This window comes from Durio zibethinus, chromosome 6 (assembly GCF_047325235.1).
Source record: "Durio zibethinus cultivar Kanyao isolate XHJ-2024 chromosome 6, ASM4732523v1, whole genome shotgun sequence".
NCBI lineage: Eukaryota > Viridiplantae > Streptophyta > Magnoliopsida > Malvales > Malvaceae > Durio > Durio zibethinus.
Window position 1 is genome coordinate 310,560 of NC_143167.1, and position 19,578 is coordinate 330,137.

Here is a 19,578-nt window from a genome sequence, read left to right on the forward strand (position 1 = left end):
ATCTAAAGTCACTCTTTCACATTTAATTACTTGTAGGACCCAAATCAAAACTTTTGCTTGGGGTTCAACCCTATTTGCCTATACTTTCAAATCCTACTTTTCCCTTCCATGCCCACTGTCAATTTCTTGTTCAACATGTTGTCAAGAAAAACATAGCTACGACTTTAGTTTCACCAAATTCGTGGTTTTGGATACGAATCAATTTTAACTTAACAAAATGGTTCAAATTTAACTAATATATATTTTAAAATCATTCAATGTTTATAGTAATAGTATTTTTTTTTTAATATATCGAGATGATGAATATTAATAATTTAAAATTGTTTTTTTTTTTCTCAAGAGTTTTTAATTAGCCGTTAATATTATAAAAGATCACAAGAACCAAAGAATTTCAAGAGTTTAACAATATATATCTATATATATATATATATATATAATCTTATTACACGACAGTCAACAACAGAACACAAAGTCACGCTTACAATCAACATTAAAAAAAATCCCACAGTTTTATTACATCATCCCTGTGATCTCGGAATAAACCAAACCAAACCCAACCCCAACAACGGAAAAACAATAGAAAAAAACGCGGTTTTAGCTCTCCTCCACCACACTCTTTCTGTTCATTTCATCTCACTTAACTTCACTTCCCCAAAAAACTCACTCACTCTCACACTTCTCTTTTCTCTTGCCTTTTCTTCTACTAAACTAAGCTTGTTTCCTCCTTTTCTCTTTCTACAATACAAAAGAAGCTTCTCTTCTTTCTCTCTCTCTCTCTCTAAAAAGCTCCTCCAAAACCCCAAAAAAACTACTTTTTGTTTTGTTATTTTCTTTCTCTCTTAAAATCCCAGATCTGTAATCTTCATCTACAAGCTTTAAAGCGATGACCCATTAAAAAATTTTGGTGTTTTTTAATAATGTCGAGTTCTGATCCGAAAACCCGACCCAAACCGGGACCATGGCCACCAGCTCCCGATGCTGCTCCCGTTCCGCCTTCTTCTTGGGCTAAGCGAACTGGTTTTAGGCCCAAATTCTCAGGGGAAACGAATGCCAGTGACTCGGGTCAAATAGCGTTGCCTCCGAGGGCTAGAGAGAATGAGAACCAGACTGATCTCGAAGCGGGTCGGGCTCGACCGGTTCCACCGCTGGCTAATGGGGAGCCGCCGGTGAATGAGAAGGGTCCAGCGGAGAAGGATCAGATGGTGAAGAAGAGGAGGGAGGCTGATGGGGCGAATAAAGGGAGCTCCGGTGCCGGTGCTAATGGGCATACGGGTACGAATGGGGCCGCAGAAACAGGGACTGCACCACAGGCACAGCAGCCGAGGAGGAGGCCGTCGAGGAATGAGGAAGTGGTTGATGTGTTGCCACAAAATGTGGATGATGAAGGATTTGTAGGGAGGCATTCACATATGAAATATGAGCTTAGAGATACTCCTGGTCTTGGTAAGTTTAACACTTGTTTTTCTTTTTCCTATTTGTTTTAAATGTTTAATTTGCATTTCTTTTTTTTTAAGTTGGGTGAGGAAGAAAAAAGAAGAAGATCTTTTTTATTAGTTTAGTGCAATTAGTAGTTGTGATTCTTTTTATTGAGTGTGGCTTGTTTGTTGGTGTTTGTCACATTATCTGAAAGTGAAAATGATTCTTTTTTAATCGTTTAATTGGTCTTTGTGGTTTAGCTTGTACATACTCTGAGATTTGTCTGAATTGACAACTGAAATGGGTTATGCTTAATTATTTAATTTTTGGAGTATTACTTAGTTATTAATTTATTTTTCTATTTGAGGTTTAAACTGTGTGCTTTTATTGGTTTTAGAGGCTTTACTTATGCGCATGATTTATCGGTTGCTTTCTTTTCTACGTTTATTAGCTATTTTGGGAGTGGACAATGTGGTCTTTGCTTAATTTTATCGATATATTATTGATAATTTAAGATGTGTTATTGCTTGTAAATTTGGTGATGGTATGACTGTTGATTTGGTGCCAAAATACGATATCTTGCTATGTATTTATATTCATTTGAAATGGTAAAATATTTAAAGAATGTGAGTTTTGATGGTTTGAGAGTAATTTTGTTTTGACTGCTATTTTTCTTTTCCAGTTCCCATTGGTCTTTATGGGTTCCAGCATTATCTTTCAATGTTGGGTTCATTGATACTTATTCCGTCCGTTATAGTTCCTGCAATGGGTGGCACTTATGTGAGTGGTTAAATTATGCTTTATTTTAATTTGAAGCATGTACATATAGGAGTGTAGACTGTGGACTGCTTGATCTGATTGGATTTAGTGGGTGTAGGAGGATACTGGAAATGTGGTGTCCACGGTGCTCTTTGTGTCAGGAGTGACCACGCTATTGCATTCATTCTTTGGTTCACGGTTGCCTCTGATTCAAGGTCCATCATTTGTTTACCTGGCTCCTGCATTGGCGATTATTAACTCTCCAGAGTTTCAAGGACTAAATGGAAATGTATGCTTCTATTTTTGACCATACTTACTTCGGCAATAATGTTATTTTGCATTTGTCCACCATTTCATAAATTATTTCACTTGTATGGAGTTGCACAATTTATAAATTATTTGACTAATAGATAATATCATTTCATATATTAAATGGGTTTGATATTAGGATTTTAGTATATGATATTGCAATGGGAAGTAGGATTATAGTTTGTAACTTTGGGGTTAGATAATATACTAATAAAGGTGTTGTTGCAATTTAAGGATCATGGTTGCGGAAATTTAACACTATATATGGAGGATTTATGATGGAAATTGATAAAAAAAAATGTGGAGGGTTCAAAATTTCGATGTTTAGAAAGCAGGGTTCATTTGTTCTATGTTAGAGATGAACTTGAGTTGGAGGTTTTTTACTTTGTGGATAACTCCATGGCAGTTGGGAAAGAATAAGAAATAGAACAATCAGAGGAAATGATATCACTTCAGGCTTTGGTGTTTTAATAACCAAAATAACAAGTCTTCTAAAATATCATAATATTTTGGATATTTATAGAGACTACTTTAATATTCTCTACTGAATAGGATTGAGATTCCAAATAGCAAACTAATAGACACATGACATCATGCTGCAAATTACATATTTGCCTTGGATGTGAAAACCCTTCTGAATTTCATTTTATTTCCTTCTGCTAATAGCACATCATGCTGCAATCTTGTACCTCATCTATATTTCCTTTTTCTTTTTTAAATTTCATTTTATGCGATGGCAAATTTGAGTTTGCTGAACATCTACCCTGTTGATTCATTTCATCTTTGCAGAACTTTAAACATATTATGAAGGAGTTGCAGGGGGCCATTATCATAGCTTCAGCTTTTCAAGCAATACTTGGATATAGTGGACTAATGTCATTATTCTTGAGGTATTTTTCATTTACTAGTTTGATTATTCGTGAGTTATGTTTCATTTTTATTTATTTATTTATTTTTTTTTTTTTGAGCAGAGAGTTTGAATTGCTTGAATTGCTGTGTTGTGTAAGATAGAATTAGATAAACTGGTTAAGAGGCCAAACAAATTATTATTCTAACCATTAGTCCCATTTCCATATAATTAGGTTTGGTATCTATTCAGCATTTCTAATCGGGCAGATCCAATTTGGTCTGTAGGTCAAGTCAAGAGATATACTATAACAAAGCTACAAACTGTGATATGTCAGTAGAAAACATCAAGCAACCTGATTCCAAAGCTGCTTATAACTTCTAAGCAAGAAATTGGATTAGCCATCTCTAAACATCATATCAAATGCAAAATAAGCTCCATGCCTCTCCAACTTAACGCACCGTTTGATCATAACATACTAATACTACTTGCACTAAAATCTGTCCATTGAGTGGTGTGTTTTAAACTGAGTTCATTTGTGTTTATTTTCAGGTTAATAAATCCAGTGGTAGTTGCACCTACCATTGCTGCAGTTGGACTTTCTTTTTATAGTTATGGTTTCCCACTAGTTGGGACATGTCTTGAGATTGGTACCATGCAGATATTGTTGGTTATTATTTTCTCTCTTGTAAGTTTTTGAAACTCATTTTACTTTTTGCAATTTTTTAGTCCTAATTATTGTTGATCATTTTATTGCTGGCTGAATGCCTAAATAATTACAATCTGGATATATTTTTGTTACTGTTTTGTGAGAAAAAAATCTGAAAATGTTTCCATGTTTGCAGTATCTTCGTAAGATATCTGTTCTTGGCCATCGCATATTTCTAATCTATGCGGTAAGTTTTTTCATTACAGAGTTGTAACGTCATTATTCTAGGTGCTTTTTTTTAGCTTTCGATGCATGTTATATAATGTTGTTGCACGTATCATTTGTGACCATGATCTGCCTTTTTTTGCTAACTTCCAGGTTCCTTTGGGCCTTGGAATCACATGGGCAGTTGCTTTCCTTCTCACTGAAGCAGGAGCCTATAGCTATAAAGGTTGTGATGCCAATATACCTACCTCAAATACAATATCTGAGCACTGCAGAAAACATGTTCCCAGGATGAAGCTCTGTCGAGTTGATACTTCTCATGCATTAAAATCTTCCCCATGGTTTAGGTTTCCTTATCCATTACAATGGGGAACTCCTGTCTTCCACTGGAAAATGGCCCTTGTTATGTGTGTGGTTTCAATAATTGCCTCAGTAGATTCGGTTAGTTTCCTATCATCTATAACAACGATACATGCAGTGTAGATTCATAATCTTGTTGCAATTTGAACTCATAATAAATTCTAATTTTCTTCCGAAATTGCATCTTCAGTGGCGATTCATGTTATCTGTTGTGGGCTAAATTTGTTACTTTGTTTTGGAAGGTCCTGGAATTTCCATGCAAATAAAAGTGTTAATTTCTTTATTGTCGCTATTGATGGTGTATAAACAAAAAGGTTTTGGTTCTGACCTACTAAGAAAGACGGGAAATTACAAGAAAAAAAAAAAAAACTTTCTTAACATTGGTGCTTGAAATTGTATGTAAAGTCCAAAATGTATGCTAAAAGTGTACTGAATTCTTTTTGTGGTCTACTTGAATGGTGTTCTGATTGCTATTTATGTCAAGGTGGCTAAGTGAAGGGCAGATTTTTAGGTTCTGAAATGTTAGAGGAAGGAATAATAAATTGTTGTAGTCATTTATTAATTGACTGAGATATGAGTGCTCCATTATCCCATTTGAAGTGCTAATCTAAATGCTTAGGTTCTTTAAATATATTATAAACATTGGGTAAGATTCCAAGGCTTTCAGTTACCTTGGTCTAATTTATCTAGCTCTTACACACAGAATTAGCACATTACCACCAAATCCAATGATCCATTGCTTCTTTTGCAAAACTTGGGGTCTGGGAACTTTGTGGATGGTTAAAATGATCTAAGTTAGCATATGCATGCATGCATTTCTATATGCAGCTCTTGAAGTGCCCTGGGGGTGGAACTGGTGCCTGGATTAGCCAAGCTGACTCGCATCTAAGGAGTATCAAACCATAAATGAAATAATATCTATGTCAAGTTGCAATACATTAAATTCTTTTTCCTAGATTTTATACACACATGTACTTTAGTGATTTCAGCCTTTCTTCATCTTTGTTTCCATTTTATTGTTTTGAAGTTGCTAATGGGACCCTGACTTTACCTTGGTTGCTGCATTTCGTAGGTTGGTTCATATCATGCATCAGCATTGCTGGTGGCATCCAGACCTCCAACGCCTGGTGTTGTTAGCAGAGGAATTGGTCTTGAAGGTCTGTCCAGTGTATTAGCAGGTCTCTGGGGTACAGGAACTGGATCCACATCGCTGACTGAAAATGTGCATACAATTGCAGTGACTAAGATGGGAAGTCGCAGAGCTGTTGAATTGGGTGCATGTGTTTTGATAGTCTTATCCCTTATAGGTACGTTATAATCAAGTTTACTTTTTAAACTCGAAGATGCCTCCATGACAACTAAAATTTTTAATGTCCTTGTTAATCTGTCAAAAGACATGATATATCTAAAGTGTGACTGCATGTTAATTGTAATTATTGTTTGTATAGATAACATATAAGAGAATTCAAGGATGAATCAACTTCTAATGACTACTCGGATGTTTCTTTATGCTGTATTAGGAGGTCATTTGGCCCACATCATTAATTTCTGTCCAATCAACGGCTCAATCTGGTGAAAATAGATGTTTGAAGGTTCAATTGGATAAAAAGCGATGTTTGAGGGCTCAATTGATTGCAATAAAATGATAGTGTCTTAGATGTTTATTAATAAATTTAATTGTTTTTTCTCATAAGTTTGCAATGCCTTAATTTGTCTTATTATGATGCATTTATAGAAAAAAAGAAATGTTTATGAATTAGACAGAATGGTGCAGATTTGAATCTCTTTCTTTGTCTGTTATTATTTTTCTCAATTTGGTCACACTACATTTCTGCCATACACAGGTAAAGTTGGAGGGTTTATTGCTTCAATTCCTGAAGTCATGGTTGCTGCACTCCTATGCTTCATGTGGGCAATGCTTGCAGCTTTGGGTTTGTCAAATCTACGCTATAGTGAGGCTGGAAGCTCCCGGAATATCATAATAGTTGGATTATCTTTATTTTTTTCCCTCTCAATACCAGCTTATTTTCAGCAATATGGCATCTCTCCAAATTCTAACTTGTCTGTTCCAAGTTATTTTCAACCATATATTGTGGCATCTCATGGACCTTTCCGCAGTAAATATGGTGGGGTATGCATCTCATAACTTTAATTGAACCATGAATTCGATATTTGTATTTTTGATTTAGTCTCATGCATGTTTAATAATTGGTGAAAAATGGAAAGGATATAATGAAGACCAGTAGAACTTCCATTAGAAGTCCCATCAGTTTTCTTCTCTAATAGTGTTTGTAGTTGCATGATCAGATATACTTTGCAAAAATCTATGGTGCTCAGGAAATGAACCTCTTAGATTTAGAGTACTTAGTATGTTAATTTTGCAATGACCTAAGATTAATATGACTGTTATATCTGGTGTTGATACTTAGGTAGTTGAAACTTTATGAGAAATACGATCATGCAGCTATTATTTACTTCTAAATCCTTTTGAATGATGTCCAAGAAAATGCTGGGCTCTGCCAAGCTCCATTGTTTTCACCGGATACCTTCGAATGTTCTAATTCACAACTATCTATCCTAAAATATTTTACCAATAAATAAGCATTTGTTTGTTGATGTCTTTTTTGCAGGTAAACTACATTATGAATACGTTGCTATCATTGCACATGGTAATAGCATTCCTGGTGGCCGTTATATTGGACAACACCGTACCTGGAAGTCGGGAAGAACGTGGGGTTTATGTATGGTCTGAATCTGAGGCTGCAAGAAGGGAACCTGCCATCGTCAAAGACTATGAGTTGCCCTTCCGGGTCGGTCGGATATTTAGATGGGTGAAGTGGGTTGGGCTTTGACAACTTTTTGTAGGCATGTCAGTCATCACGACATCGTCAAGTTCATCAATAGCCATTCATGGGGATGACTACTCTGCGCTGTGATTTTATAGGCATACCCTCAAAGCTCATATGGGTAAATAGCTGTCTGAACTGTTTTTTTTTTCCTTACACAACTTTTTTGGGGGCTATAGGTGCTATAGAGATAAGTTATTTGTGTACATTGAGGATCCGAAGGGATACAGTTGTGTTGTAAGTTCCGTGGGTACATTGAGTCACTGATATTATCCAGAGGGACATTTCACTTTTGCTGAAGACATTTTTAGTTACCATCTTTCATGTATATTTTCCCATTATTATTTGATTAGCTTCTTTCAGGAGTGCTGGATTCTCTCCCATCTACATTGGAATTATGCTGGTGAATGTTTTAAACAGCTTTTAAATTAAATTTTCGGGCGTAAAATGTCAACTTGTGATGTTTAAGAATTGTCTATAATATGCACTTCCTTCGTGTTACTTGCCATGGGCGCATGCCTTACTGTTCCTATTGTGTTTCTTGAAGTCTACTGGAACGGTTTAAGCCAGAACGGACCTATCGTTAAAAACTTAACAGAACCATATCCTCAATGCCAGGCTAATGTGATCCTAAGACTTAATGCAGCAAGGCTTGCCACTCACCAAATTCTCCTGGTCGGGAATAATGAGATACGGCTGACAATATTCTCCATTGAATGTATAAGGAAAGGCCCGCATGTGAAATTCACAAAAATTGTATGAATTTGCGTCTTTGAGGTGGGCAGGGCAGAAGAAGTTAGGTTGAAGAGCAAATACTTTCTGTTGGAATAATTAACCTTTTAGACTGCAAGTCTAACTTTTGTATATTTTCCATATCTCTTAAACTCCAGCTTTAGTTGGAAAAGACTACTCATTTGAATTGTGACTTTGCTTCTAGAGTTAATTATTATTTTTTTTTTACACTTTTGCCTTCCACTTACAGAATGATTTATTGTACCTTTCTTCCATCTCAAAGACTAGTGGCTTTGCTCCGTGTGTGTGTGTGTGTATAAATATATATATATATATATTTACTGTATAATTGTGCATATTCTGAGTGGCTGAAAGTTGAAGAAATCTCTCTACTTTCTGAGTGGCTGTTCAACAAGGTTGTCCAAACATCGCATCTTCATCATCATATCGAAGACAAATCCTTGATCAAGGTCGACAATGAAATGATGTCGAGGAAGAAAATTTCAGCAGCTGGTCTCACTAAAGAAAATTATTGTTCGTACTCGTCTTAGGGTTAGCAATATTTTCAACTCCTACACCAGAGAGTGAAACTGGTTCTGCTATATATTGGAGGTTAAGTATTGGTTTTGAAGCTCGTTACTGTAGTTTCAAACATGGTGCAAACAGGTGAAAATTTTCTGTGTAACTCATTTCACTTTCATCCATAAATATAGCTTCAAAATAATTAGAACTCATTGGGCCACAATTTTCTGCAGCAGTTGTTAACTGGTTTATGCCACTGAGGCAAGCTACACAAAAAGCCCGTGATCCAGTTGACAATGTTTCCTCGCATGGTAATTGGTACACAATTCCTATTTTTCTGACATCATTGCCCTCGATATTAAGGGTTAATATCCTTCAGTTTGAGGACCACTGAGTTCGTATGATGCAAAGGGGTTACCTGTTGCTATCTCCCACAACTTCATCACTCTTTTCTTTTGTCAATTTTTCTCTCATTTTCATCAGTCAGATTGTTGCTCCACCTCCCTCTTACAAGAATGACATGTTAATATCTAAAATCTTGCACTAGATACCTTTTCAGCTATAGAAATCAATAAACATAAATCAAATAAAACCAACAAAATGAGAAATTCAACATATGAGACTTATCACATTACATTTCTTATCATTAAAACATGACCCGATGCGACAAATCTTGTACATAACTAATTTAGAGATATTCATGTTTTCTAAGTTGCAATGATTCCCTTAAAATTTTGGAAAGAGATAAACTTACATTTTCTGAATTGAATTGAATAAAATAGTATACATCAATTTTTTATTTTTTTGCACAATAGAAAAAAGTCCACATCAAATCATTTTTCCCTTCATTGTGTGAATCATGGATAATAAAGTTGGGTTTTCTAAAAAATAGTCAAGATGATCAACTAACTGTCGACATGTAACGCATGCTATCTGCTGCTACTTCATATAATATCGTAACGATTTTGAAATTATCAGACATAAAAAATTTTAAAATAAAAAAAAAAAAGAGAATCGTTACTAATTTTTGTTATAATGTGATTGACTACTCAAAAGTTTATCTTTTTAATAAAATTATAAAAACAGGTTTAAAATTTATCAAAAAGATAAATTTTGATTTATGAAAATCATATTGAGTCCGAGAGTCAGTTACGTGTAGAAAATAATTAGCACCCCATAATGCCCATAAATTGGTACTATTTAATTATGCGCTATTTTCAGTATTTGATGAAATAATTTTGTTTTGATATTTAATAATATAAATTCTCTTTTTTTAAAAAATTAATTTTATCAAAATTCTTTATTTAGGAGTATTGAAAAAATCTCTAAGTTAAAGAATTATTTTAAAATTTTTCAATATCTAGACAAAACTTTAAAAATAATTCTTTTTAACTTATATTTACCACGACATCCCTTGAAAATGAAAATAACATCATTTGCAGAAGATAATTATTGGTGACTCTCCAACATCTAGGCAGAGTATCAAAAATTATTTTTTTCGAAATGTTATTTTTGTTTTATTTTAAAATTGCACATTTCTAAAAGTAAGTAAATTAAAAAACATTTTGTACAAAAAAAGTAAATGATGATACTATCAGGTAGCAAACAAATATGCAAAATGAGTGCAAACAATAACAAATAAATGTAATTAAGCTAATAGGTGTTATGTATAATGATGAAATGCAAACTTGAAACTAGATTCTTAAATATAATTGGACCACCTTGACTCTCAAACATCTAGGCAGAGCTTAGGTACTACTATTTATATTTAATATCCGATTTTATTATTATTCTTATTTATTTATTGACCCTATTATAAATGTAAATTAAGGATTCGTATGAAAAACTTAATGAAATAAAGTTTCTTAAATACCTCATCATTTAGACGGCATTCGAGAACAAATCATTTCATATGAGATTTTCACACGTATCCTTAAAGTTTCAGAATAGATTTAGGGTTTTAGGGGTTTTGGAGTTTGAACGATTTTTTCGGTGATGGTTTAGAGTTGTGTACCAAATTTTGAATTTTTGGATTTGAATTTTGAGGTTTTTGGATTTTATGGTTTGGCATTTTGGATTTTAGGGTTTCAAATTTAGGATTTGGATGTTTAAGGTTTCGATTTTAGAACTTAGAGGGTTTAGGGTTTAGTTTTAGGGTTTATAGGGTTTAGGGTTTAGTTTTATGGTTTAGAGGGTTTAAAGTTTTGATTTCAGGGTTTGAAGGGTTTTGAGTTTGAAGGATTTAAGGTTTAGTTTTGGGGTTTGGAGAATTTAGGGTTTTGGTTTTAAGTTTTCGATTTTAGGGTTTATATTTGTTAATTGAAGAAAATACGAACATCTCTAAAAATCTTCAACATCTAGATAGATTTTCGGAGCAAGTTCGATTTTCATAATTTTTAAACATTAATTAAAAAGTTTTCATATTTATTTTTTTATGAAAATTATTATTATTATTATTATTATTATTATTATTATTATTATTTATCCTTTTTTATACATTTTTTATTTTTTTATAATAATTTCCCAACATCTAGGCGAAATTATTTTTAAAAGTGTATTTTTATTCCCTCCAACATCTAGGTAGGAAAAATAAAAATAAAAAATATTGTTAAATTTTTATTATTTTTTAGATTATTATATTATTATTTTAAGCATTTTTAGTATTTTTATATTTATTATCCTATTTTATTGTTATTTTATTATTATTAAAAACAATCAAATATTTATTCTAATAAATTTAAAAATTTATCATACATAAATATTAAAAAAATAAAACTAAAACTAATAATATAAAAATTAGAAAAAAATTAAAGAAAAATTAAAGAAAAATACTTGAACTGGATTGGTCAATAGTCCAGTTAACATTGGTTCGACCAGTTCAGATGGTTCAGCGGTTTGATCCCGTTAAACCAAATGAGGAGCAGTTCGACGAGCGATTCAGTTAAATCGATTCAGGGCTGGTTGAATGAAGGGTTACCGGGTCGGGTTGTGAGGATCCGGGTCAATGGGCAGATTTCTTTAGTCCAAAACAACATCGTTTTGGGCTTGGCTCTTCTATATAAAAGCAAAAAAAAAAATTTAGCTCACTTTATCTTCTGCTCCAAAAAAAAAAGTTTTTCAGAGCTCTAGAGAGAGCTCCCAGGGGCTCTGTCGATGTTCGGTCACCGACGTCCGTGTCGTCGTGCTGGCCACCGCGCCTACCGTCACCGATGAGCCGCCGTTGGTGGTCCAAAAACATAAAAAAAACTCTCAAAACGCTCACCTCAACTTGATTTTTTCAAATCCGATGTTTGTTTTGCCAAAAACAGCCCCGATTGACATACATTGGGCCTTAAAAGCTTTCGATCTCCTTTTCTTTAAAAAAAAAAATTGACGAAATTTTTTTTTTTTTTTACAGGTGGCTTGGCATTGGGTTCCTCATTATAGGGAAGACTGTGTTTTATTTTTTGTTTTGAGTTTTTTTTTTTTATTTTCTGATAGGTGGAGATAGGGGAGAGCTTAGGTTTGGAGTTTGGGTTTCTGATGTGTGAGGATCTTTGGGTTTTTGGTAGGCAAGGTGTTTGTGTATCCAAAGGTGTGTCCCAAAGCTCTTGGGTGTGTTTGAGCTTAACGTTTAAAGGGATTGGGTGTTTGAAAAATAAGGAGTGATGATGGAGCTACAGTGTTTTAGTGAGGGAACTGAACAGGGGGTGGTAGGATGCGTGGGTGGCTAATGGTGCCGTGCACGGCACACATTGGCACCAACCCTTACCTTTTTTTTTCTTCTTTCATTTGGATTTTTGTGTTTGTTTTTTTTTTAATTTTTTAAATAATTTTTAATTTTAATTAAACTAATAATAATATTATTATTATTAATATTGAATAAAAATAAAAAATAATAGACCTAAACAAAATCGATGTTTATACTTAACAATCAAAGTTAAGCTAAATGGGAAGAAAAAACAAAAGCAGCCCCGAAGCCTTGGCACAATATATAAGATTCCTTGGATCTTCTATATAAATATACATATATATATATATATACATACATTTTTAGCAAATCGAGATCTATTAATAATTTTTAATATAGACGTTGACATAGCAAAAAACCTTGCCCATAATTATGTGCACGATTTTAGTGTATATATATATATATATATAGTATTAAATAACTAAGTATGGTAACATTATTGACCATGATTCCCTCACAAAATATGTTTATTGGGCTAGATGGTGTGATTTTCACAAATCATGTACATAAGAGTCTTATTTTTTTAATTAAAGAGAGATCTAAGTTATACTAATTAAATTTTACATTATTTTAGAACTTCATCTACCAATTAATTTTTAACAAAATTTAACGTTGGATATATATATATATATGTATATATAAAATGCTCACAGCTAATATTTTCTGTTAAATAATCTTGCTCATTCAGGTTCATGAACATCCCTTTCTACTTCTTACCACAATTAAATTCTATAGTTCAAATGGTTGTATTATTAGGCAATCTCTCTTTTGAGAAATGTTAAAAGTATTTAACTTAAGATTTAATTTAGTTGACTAATATAATTATCATTAAAAATAATATTTAATAATTTTAAATTTTAAATTTTAATATTTGCATGCGGCCTATTAAATTAGGAACTCCTTTATACAAAAAATGTTAAAGTGCTCAATAGTTTGATTACTCACTAAAAAAAAATCAATGTTAATTTTTTATCTATTATCTTCATGTCATTTTTATAATAGATAGATATTCAGCAGAGGAGCGGCCTTACGCTAACGTTCTGTCAGAACTTAGCTTGTTCTGCTTAAAAAAAGCATGCGGCATTGCAGTCATATTGAAATTTCTTAATTTAAAGCCAATTTTTGCTGTTGTTTTATATTTATCTTTTTCATAAACCTACGTCTCCTTTGTTTGTTAGTCCATTAACCATATATGTTTTTCTCTCGTTTCAAAAAAAAAAAAAAATTGTTTTCAATTTCTTTCACATGGCTAAACCCTTTGATTCTTCTAGGGCTTAATTGAAGAATTGGGTATCAAAAATCATTTTCTATAAACAATAATAACTTATATCAAAATTTTCACTAAGACAGGTTTTTTTTTTTTTTTTTTTTTTTGTTTCCTTGTTGTCCATGTGCATGGCTAGCTTTATTATTTTGAAATATTTTTATATTTGAGATTATCAAAAGCTAAAAGTATAATATTTTATCAATAAATGATATGATAAATTTATCATAAAATATCAAGATTACAAAGTAGATTGGGCAACGGTCCCTCCCAAACTCGATTGTGACCAACTTGAAACTCAACTTTTGCTAACATATTAACACGTCTCTTGCGTGAAGCAAGATCCAAAATGTCTGAAATCAAACCTCCAATTTTTATGGAACATAAATGCACGTAATCGGTTGTTTAATCTTTCTTTCTTTCTTTTTTTTTAATACATTGGAAGAAGTTTATAAACGGAAAAAGGAGATTTTCTATATTAATTAATTTACTTTAATTTTAACAAAGGTTAGGTAAAATGAATTATGATATATATATATAGTTACATGAATATATTAGTATTAAATTGGCATGAAACCAAAATGGAATTAAAACAATTATTTGACCCTCTAATATGTACCATATTATCCTTAAATTAATGTTGAAAAATAACTAAGAGCTAGCTATCTCATTTTCTACCACTTTTATCTATCTTAACGCTCTGCTAGTATTAGGGATTTTATGCTCGTATCAGTTTGCAGCCAACAATTATATGATTTGTTGGCAAAATATTAAAATTTTTAATGTCAATTATCAAGAGTCTCCTAATATTCTCCAATAATAATAAAAAAAAAAGCTTGTATTAGGACTCTCATGCCAAGATTTTTTGGGTTAAATATATATATATTTTATTATCTAGAGAGCTATTTGTTTAAAGCTTTTCGATATACAATTATTATTATTTAGCTAGATTTTCAAATAATGAACTTTTTATGGTCATTCTCAAAGTTCAATGAAATTGCCCAGAAACGTTATCGATTTGTATAGTTATTGAGACCTTGGACAAAACGTTGTTCATGCATATATAAACCTCGTTGATTTTATGTGCACGTGTGGTCCAATTTTTCTTTGGAATTAAGCAGACTTTGCCTTTGGACCTTTTATATACAAAACAAAACATAAAATGAAAGAAAAAAAAAAAAAAAAAAAAAGAAAACCGACGTTTCATAAATCAAAATTTATATAGTGATATTCGAATTCAGCTTTTTGAGTAAAGATAAAAATAAAATTATTATTAAAACTATATATATATATATATTTATTATATATATTATTAAAACTATATATATATATATTGTTACACGTTTTATTACTTATATATATTAATTTATTAATTTTCTTATATATTCTAATAAAATATATATATATGCAATTTTTTAATTTTATTGGTGAAAATTTTAACCTTTATTAAGTTGAATGAAATAATTTATTATTATTATATACATCAACAATAAAATTTTTAAACTCTACAAATTAATATATTTCAAACATCAATTTAATACTTTTAAGAATTTATTAACTATTATTAAAAATAATATATATGTATGCATGTTTAATAAGACACATGTCAAAATTTGTCAATATATAATTAAGATAATTTTTATATAATATAAGAAAAATAAATTTGAAGTACATGTAGTTGTTAGGTAGCAAAATTGGTCTCTACTATTTTCTTCTCACCTAATTTAACCTGACTGCCGTCTGAAGTAATGCAGGTTAATTGAACTTACTTCATATGGTTGGATAGTTTAAATCCTTCAATTTCAACAAAGCGAGTCTTGAAGAATGCCAAACAGATTTCAAGAAATATAATAAGCTTGTTGGATACATATGACTCCTGAGAGAAGCTTTTCTAATCGGGTCAAGTCAAAAGCTATCTAGAAATGCAACTTGTTAGAGTTATACGTGTGGCTGTGGTTTTTTTTTTTTTTTTTTAATTTTAATGTAGAGATCTAATTTGATTTTATATTTGATTTTTTCAATTATATTGATTGATATGTTTGTCTATTTAATATATTAATTTTTTATATGAATATAATATTTGATTATGATTATAAAATTTTTAAATTTATAATTTGATAAAAAAAGGAAAAATTTTTTATTTTTTTTCTTACATATAACTTCTCCGTATGTTAACTTCTTCTCATTATTATTATTATTATTATTATTATTATTATAATATATTTTACATAAAGAAAGAAAAAAAAACAGAACAAAACAATTTTTGCTGATTAAGCCATGTTAATTTCAACTGCTTCGCAACAATAACTCCAATTACTCTCTTTTTGTGCATAATTAATTTCAGAAGTAAAATTATTTATTGTACATGATGCAATGGAAAACATTTATGTTGTTTGATTGCTTTTTCGAAAATTTACTGTTTTTTTTTTCTTCAAATGTAGCCTTTTTTTTTATTATTAAACTTGTTAGTAAATTCCAAACAATAAAAAATAAAAACTAAAAAGGTAATTAAACCCCCTTTCGCAAAAAGAAAAAAGGTTCTTGGGATTTTGGACCTTAGCACCTTAACACACGTGGCCGGGCAACGTGGCACTGGTCCTGCGAACTTTGGCCCATCTATGGGGAGAGAATGCCTAGGGACAAATTTGCCCCCGTCAAAATAAAAACTATACTATCTAATTATTCATAATTATGGGTCCACAATTTTTTTAAAAAACCTTACAACGCGGATGATGGTCCCCTCCTCACACCTACCATCAAATTTTCTGTATGTTCTTTTATTTAATTTTAATTTTAAGGATTACATTGTATTTTTGGACAATAATATAATTTTTTTGTCAATGAGAATTATAAAAGGATTTGAATTATAAAGCACAATATAGGTATGTAATAAGAGAGGAAAGAGTTTGAAAAATATGTGCGTACACTTACATTACATCGAAAGTAAAAGTACTCATATTGAAAGAAAATTATTTTGATAGCATCGATATTTTACTATAAATTTAGCATTATCATAAGAAAGAAAAAAGTTATTGAAAATGCTAACAAATTACAAATTTTTTTCTCTTTTTTTTACATCACTTTTCATATGTTCTTTTGATAATTACAAGTTGAATTTTCATTTTTTGTATAATTGATTTTTGCTTTAGTTATTTTTTATAAAAGGAAAACAAAAAAAAAACTCACATGTGCCAAATTATTTTTTTTATTAGTCAACATGTGATGTGAGTAAGCAAAGTAAAATATGTGAACATAAAAAAATAAATCATCTTTATTTTATTTAAAATAAAAAAGGAATGCCGGGGGGGGGGGGGGGTAGGTATGAGATTGACTGAACCACCACCTCCGCACACGCACCATCCTCTCAAAGACTCATCTCTTCATTTCTTAGTATAAAAGCCCATCACCCCTCTTCTTTTTCTCAGCTTGACGTTCCCTTCTCCGAGAGAACACCAAGCTTTTAATAAAACACACCCGAAAACAAATATCTCCCTTTTTCTTTCATTTTCGATCTGTTTGTTTTAGAAGGAAACGCTTTCAAGTTTTATTTTTAAAAAAAAATGCAGGCGGTTACTCCTACGCAAAATCTTAATTCTTCTATAATTCGTCCGTCGAAGCCTCGGCTCAACCGGCTGACTCGGTTCGCCGTCCGCTGTGTATACCGCTCTGACTCAGTCCAATTCCCCAATGGAGTCGGTTCAAGCCGCGCAGATTGGCAAAGCTCATGTGCTATTCTCTCTAGCAAAGTCTTTTCTCAGGACCAAGATTCCGGCGATAAATCTAACCCTCCTTCCGCCTCCGACCACCTCGCCGCCGCCGTCAACGGCCATAAAACCTCTATAGATCTCAACCTGGTTCCTATTAACAAAAACAAGAAGCTTCAGCCACCTTCCCAACCTCCTCCACAGAAACCGTTAACTATCACCGACCTGTCTCCTGCTCCTATGCACGGCTCTCAGATGCGAGTGGCCTACCAGGGAGTGCCCGGTGCGTACTCCGAAGCAGCAGCGGGAAAAGCATATCCTAACTGTGAAGCAATCCCCTGTGATCAATTCGAAGTTGCGTTTCAAGCAGTTGAGCTTTGGATTGCCGATCGAGCTGTCTTACCAGTGGAAAACTCACTCGGCGGCTCGATTCATCGGAACTATGATCTCCTCCTACGGCACCGTCTCCACATCGTTGGCGAAGTTCAGCTTCCAGTCCACCACTGCCTCTTGGCTCTCCCAGGAGTCAAGAAAGAGTACCTGACACGTGTCATTTCTCATCCACAAGCCCTCTCCCAGTGTGAACACACGATCACCAAGCTCGGCCTCAACGTCACACGCGAAGCCGTTGATGACACCGCGGGAGCCGCCGAGTACATCGCAACGAACAACCTCCGGGACACGGCCGCCATAGCAAGCGCACGCGCTGCCGAACTCTACGGACTCCAAATTCTCGCCGATGGTATCCAAGACGATTTGGGTAACGTCACGCGCTTCGTTATGTTAGCTCGGGATCCAATTATCCCACGCACGGACCGGCCGTTCAAAACGAGTATAGTTTTCGCGCACGATAAAGGGACGAGTGTGCTTTTTAAAGTTCTATCGGCGTTTGCATTTAGGAATATCAGTTTGACGAAAATCGAGTCGCGGCCGCACCGCAACAGGCCGATACGGTTGGTCGACGACGCGAATGTTGGAACGGCCAAGCATTTCGAGTATATGTTTTACGTGGATTTCGAAGCGTCGATGGCTGAGGTTAGGGCCCAAAACGCGTTGGCTGAGGTACAGGAGTTCACGTCTTTCTTGAGGGTGTTGGGCAGTTACCCAATGGATATGACGCCTTGGTGCCCTTCAAGGGGAGTGTAGCAAAACCCATGGAAATTAAAAAAAAAAAAAAAAAAAAAGAGAATTATTTGCATTAAAAAAAAAGAAATTGGGGAAAATAATTTTAATTTACTTTTTTTTTTATTTGTGTTCTTTTTTTGTTATTACGAGAATTTTTAATTCATCAATGGATTCAACAACAAGCAAAAAAGAATTGTTGTTGAAGTAGATGTTGTTGTTGATGTTGGGTAAATATTTTTATGATAGAGTTTGATCAAGTCCTTCCAAAAAAATGATCTTGTTTTCGTGAGTGTGAATACCATCTCAAGCTCAATGTTTTCTCTCATTTTTCCCTTAATAATCTTTTGTTTTGTATTGTTAATAACGTTAGATGGAATGTTTATTGCCAGTAAAGGTGTTTTTTTTTTTCTTTTATTTTGATAATTTGGAATTTTGAACTTGTAAACACTTCTTTATATATAATTTCTGGTTATCATTTAGGCTATATATCAGTCGAAGTTACAACTAAACTTAGAATGTTTATTTTTTAGTAGCCAGATCAACTTTGAAGTTTGAATCCCTGAACCCTAAACATAAAATCTAAACCTTTTTTTTTTTTTTTCTTGATATTAAGACAAAGCTTCATTGCCCAAAAACCTTAATTCTATCTTAACGGTTATAACATTTCCATTTAATAATTGTGTTGGCTTTGAAAAGCTAATAATAAATAAACTAATCTTTTAGAAAAATTTTCCATGGTACATGAATATTATATATAATATAAAATATCCTAATTTATTTTTCAAAAATTTTCATGGCTATAATATTTGTTATCATTCATTATTCAAAAAGGATTTTGAGGGAAACATGTTAATTTAGATATTGATAATTTTATTATTTGGGCTCATTATTCATTACTATATTGCAATGAGAAGCAATAAAAAAAAAAAACAAAAACTGTTTTTAATATGACGATTAGGATATTTTCAGATTTTTGCACGGACCTACTTATCTTATTATCTAAAGTCTTAATAGAAGCTTCAAATTAATAATTGAAAGAGCTTGAACAATCAGATTAATTTTCATTGTCGATCAATCAAATCACAAGAAT

At 32.6% G+C, this 19,578-nt stretch overlaps 2 protein-coding genes across 3 annotated transcripts; both read left to right on the forward strand.

Moving 5' to 3' along the window:
• The first annotated feature begins 526 nt into the window (after positions 1-526).
• On the forward strand, positions 527-7,798 carry LOC111285852 (nucleobase-ascorbate transporter 12-like). 2 transcript variants are annotated; one of them, XM_022875483.2, is made up of 10 exons: positions 527-1,443; positions 2,099-2,196; positions 2,294-2,464; positions 3,274-3,374; positions 3,884-4,019; positions 4,177-4,227; positions 4,359-4,646; positions 5,638-5,872; positions 6,410-6,696; positions 7,196-7,798. In XM_022875483.2, the coding sequence occupies exons 1-10, from the start codon at positions 918-920 to the stop codon at positions 7,415-7,417; spliced, it is 2,115 nt and encodes a 704-aa protein (XP_022731218.1). In that variant the 5' UTR covers positions 527-917; the 3' UTR covers positions 7,418-7,798. The 2 variants fall into 2 exon arrangements, with proteins under 2 accessions (XP_022731218.1, XP_022731219.1); XM_022875484.2 differs by having other exon boundaries at positions 540-1,443; positions 6,410-6,691.
• A 9,230-nt stretch (positions 7,799-17,028) lies between these two features.
• On the forward strand, positions 17,029-18,709 carry LOC111285940 (arogenate dehydratase 3-like). The gene has a single exon (XM_022875649.2). It carries the CDS (start codon positions 17,220-17,222, stop codon positions 18,507-18,509), a length of 1,290 nt encoding a protein of 429 aa, XP_022731384.2. The 5' UTR covers positions 17,029-17,219; the 3' UTR covers positions 18,510-18,709.
• The last annotated feature ends 869 nt before the right edge of the window (positions 18,710-19,578 follow it).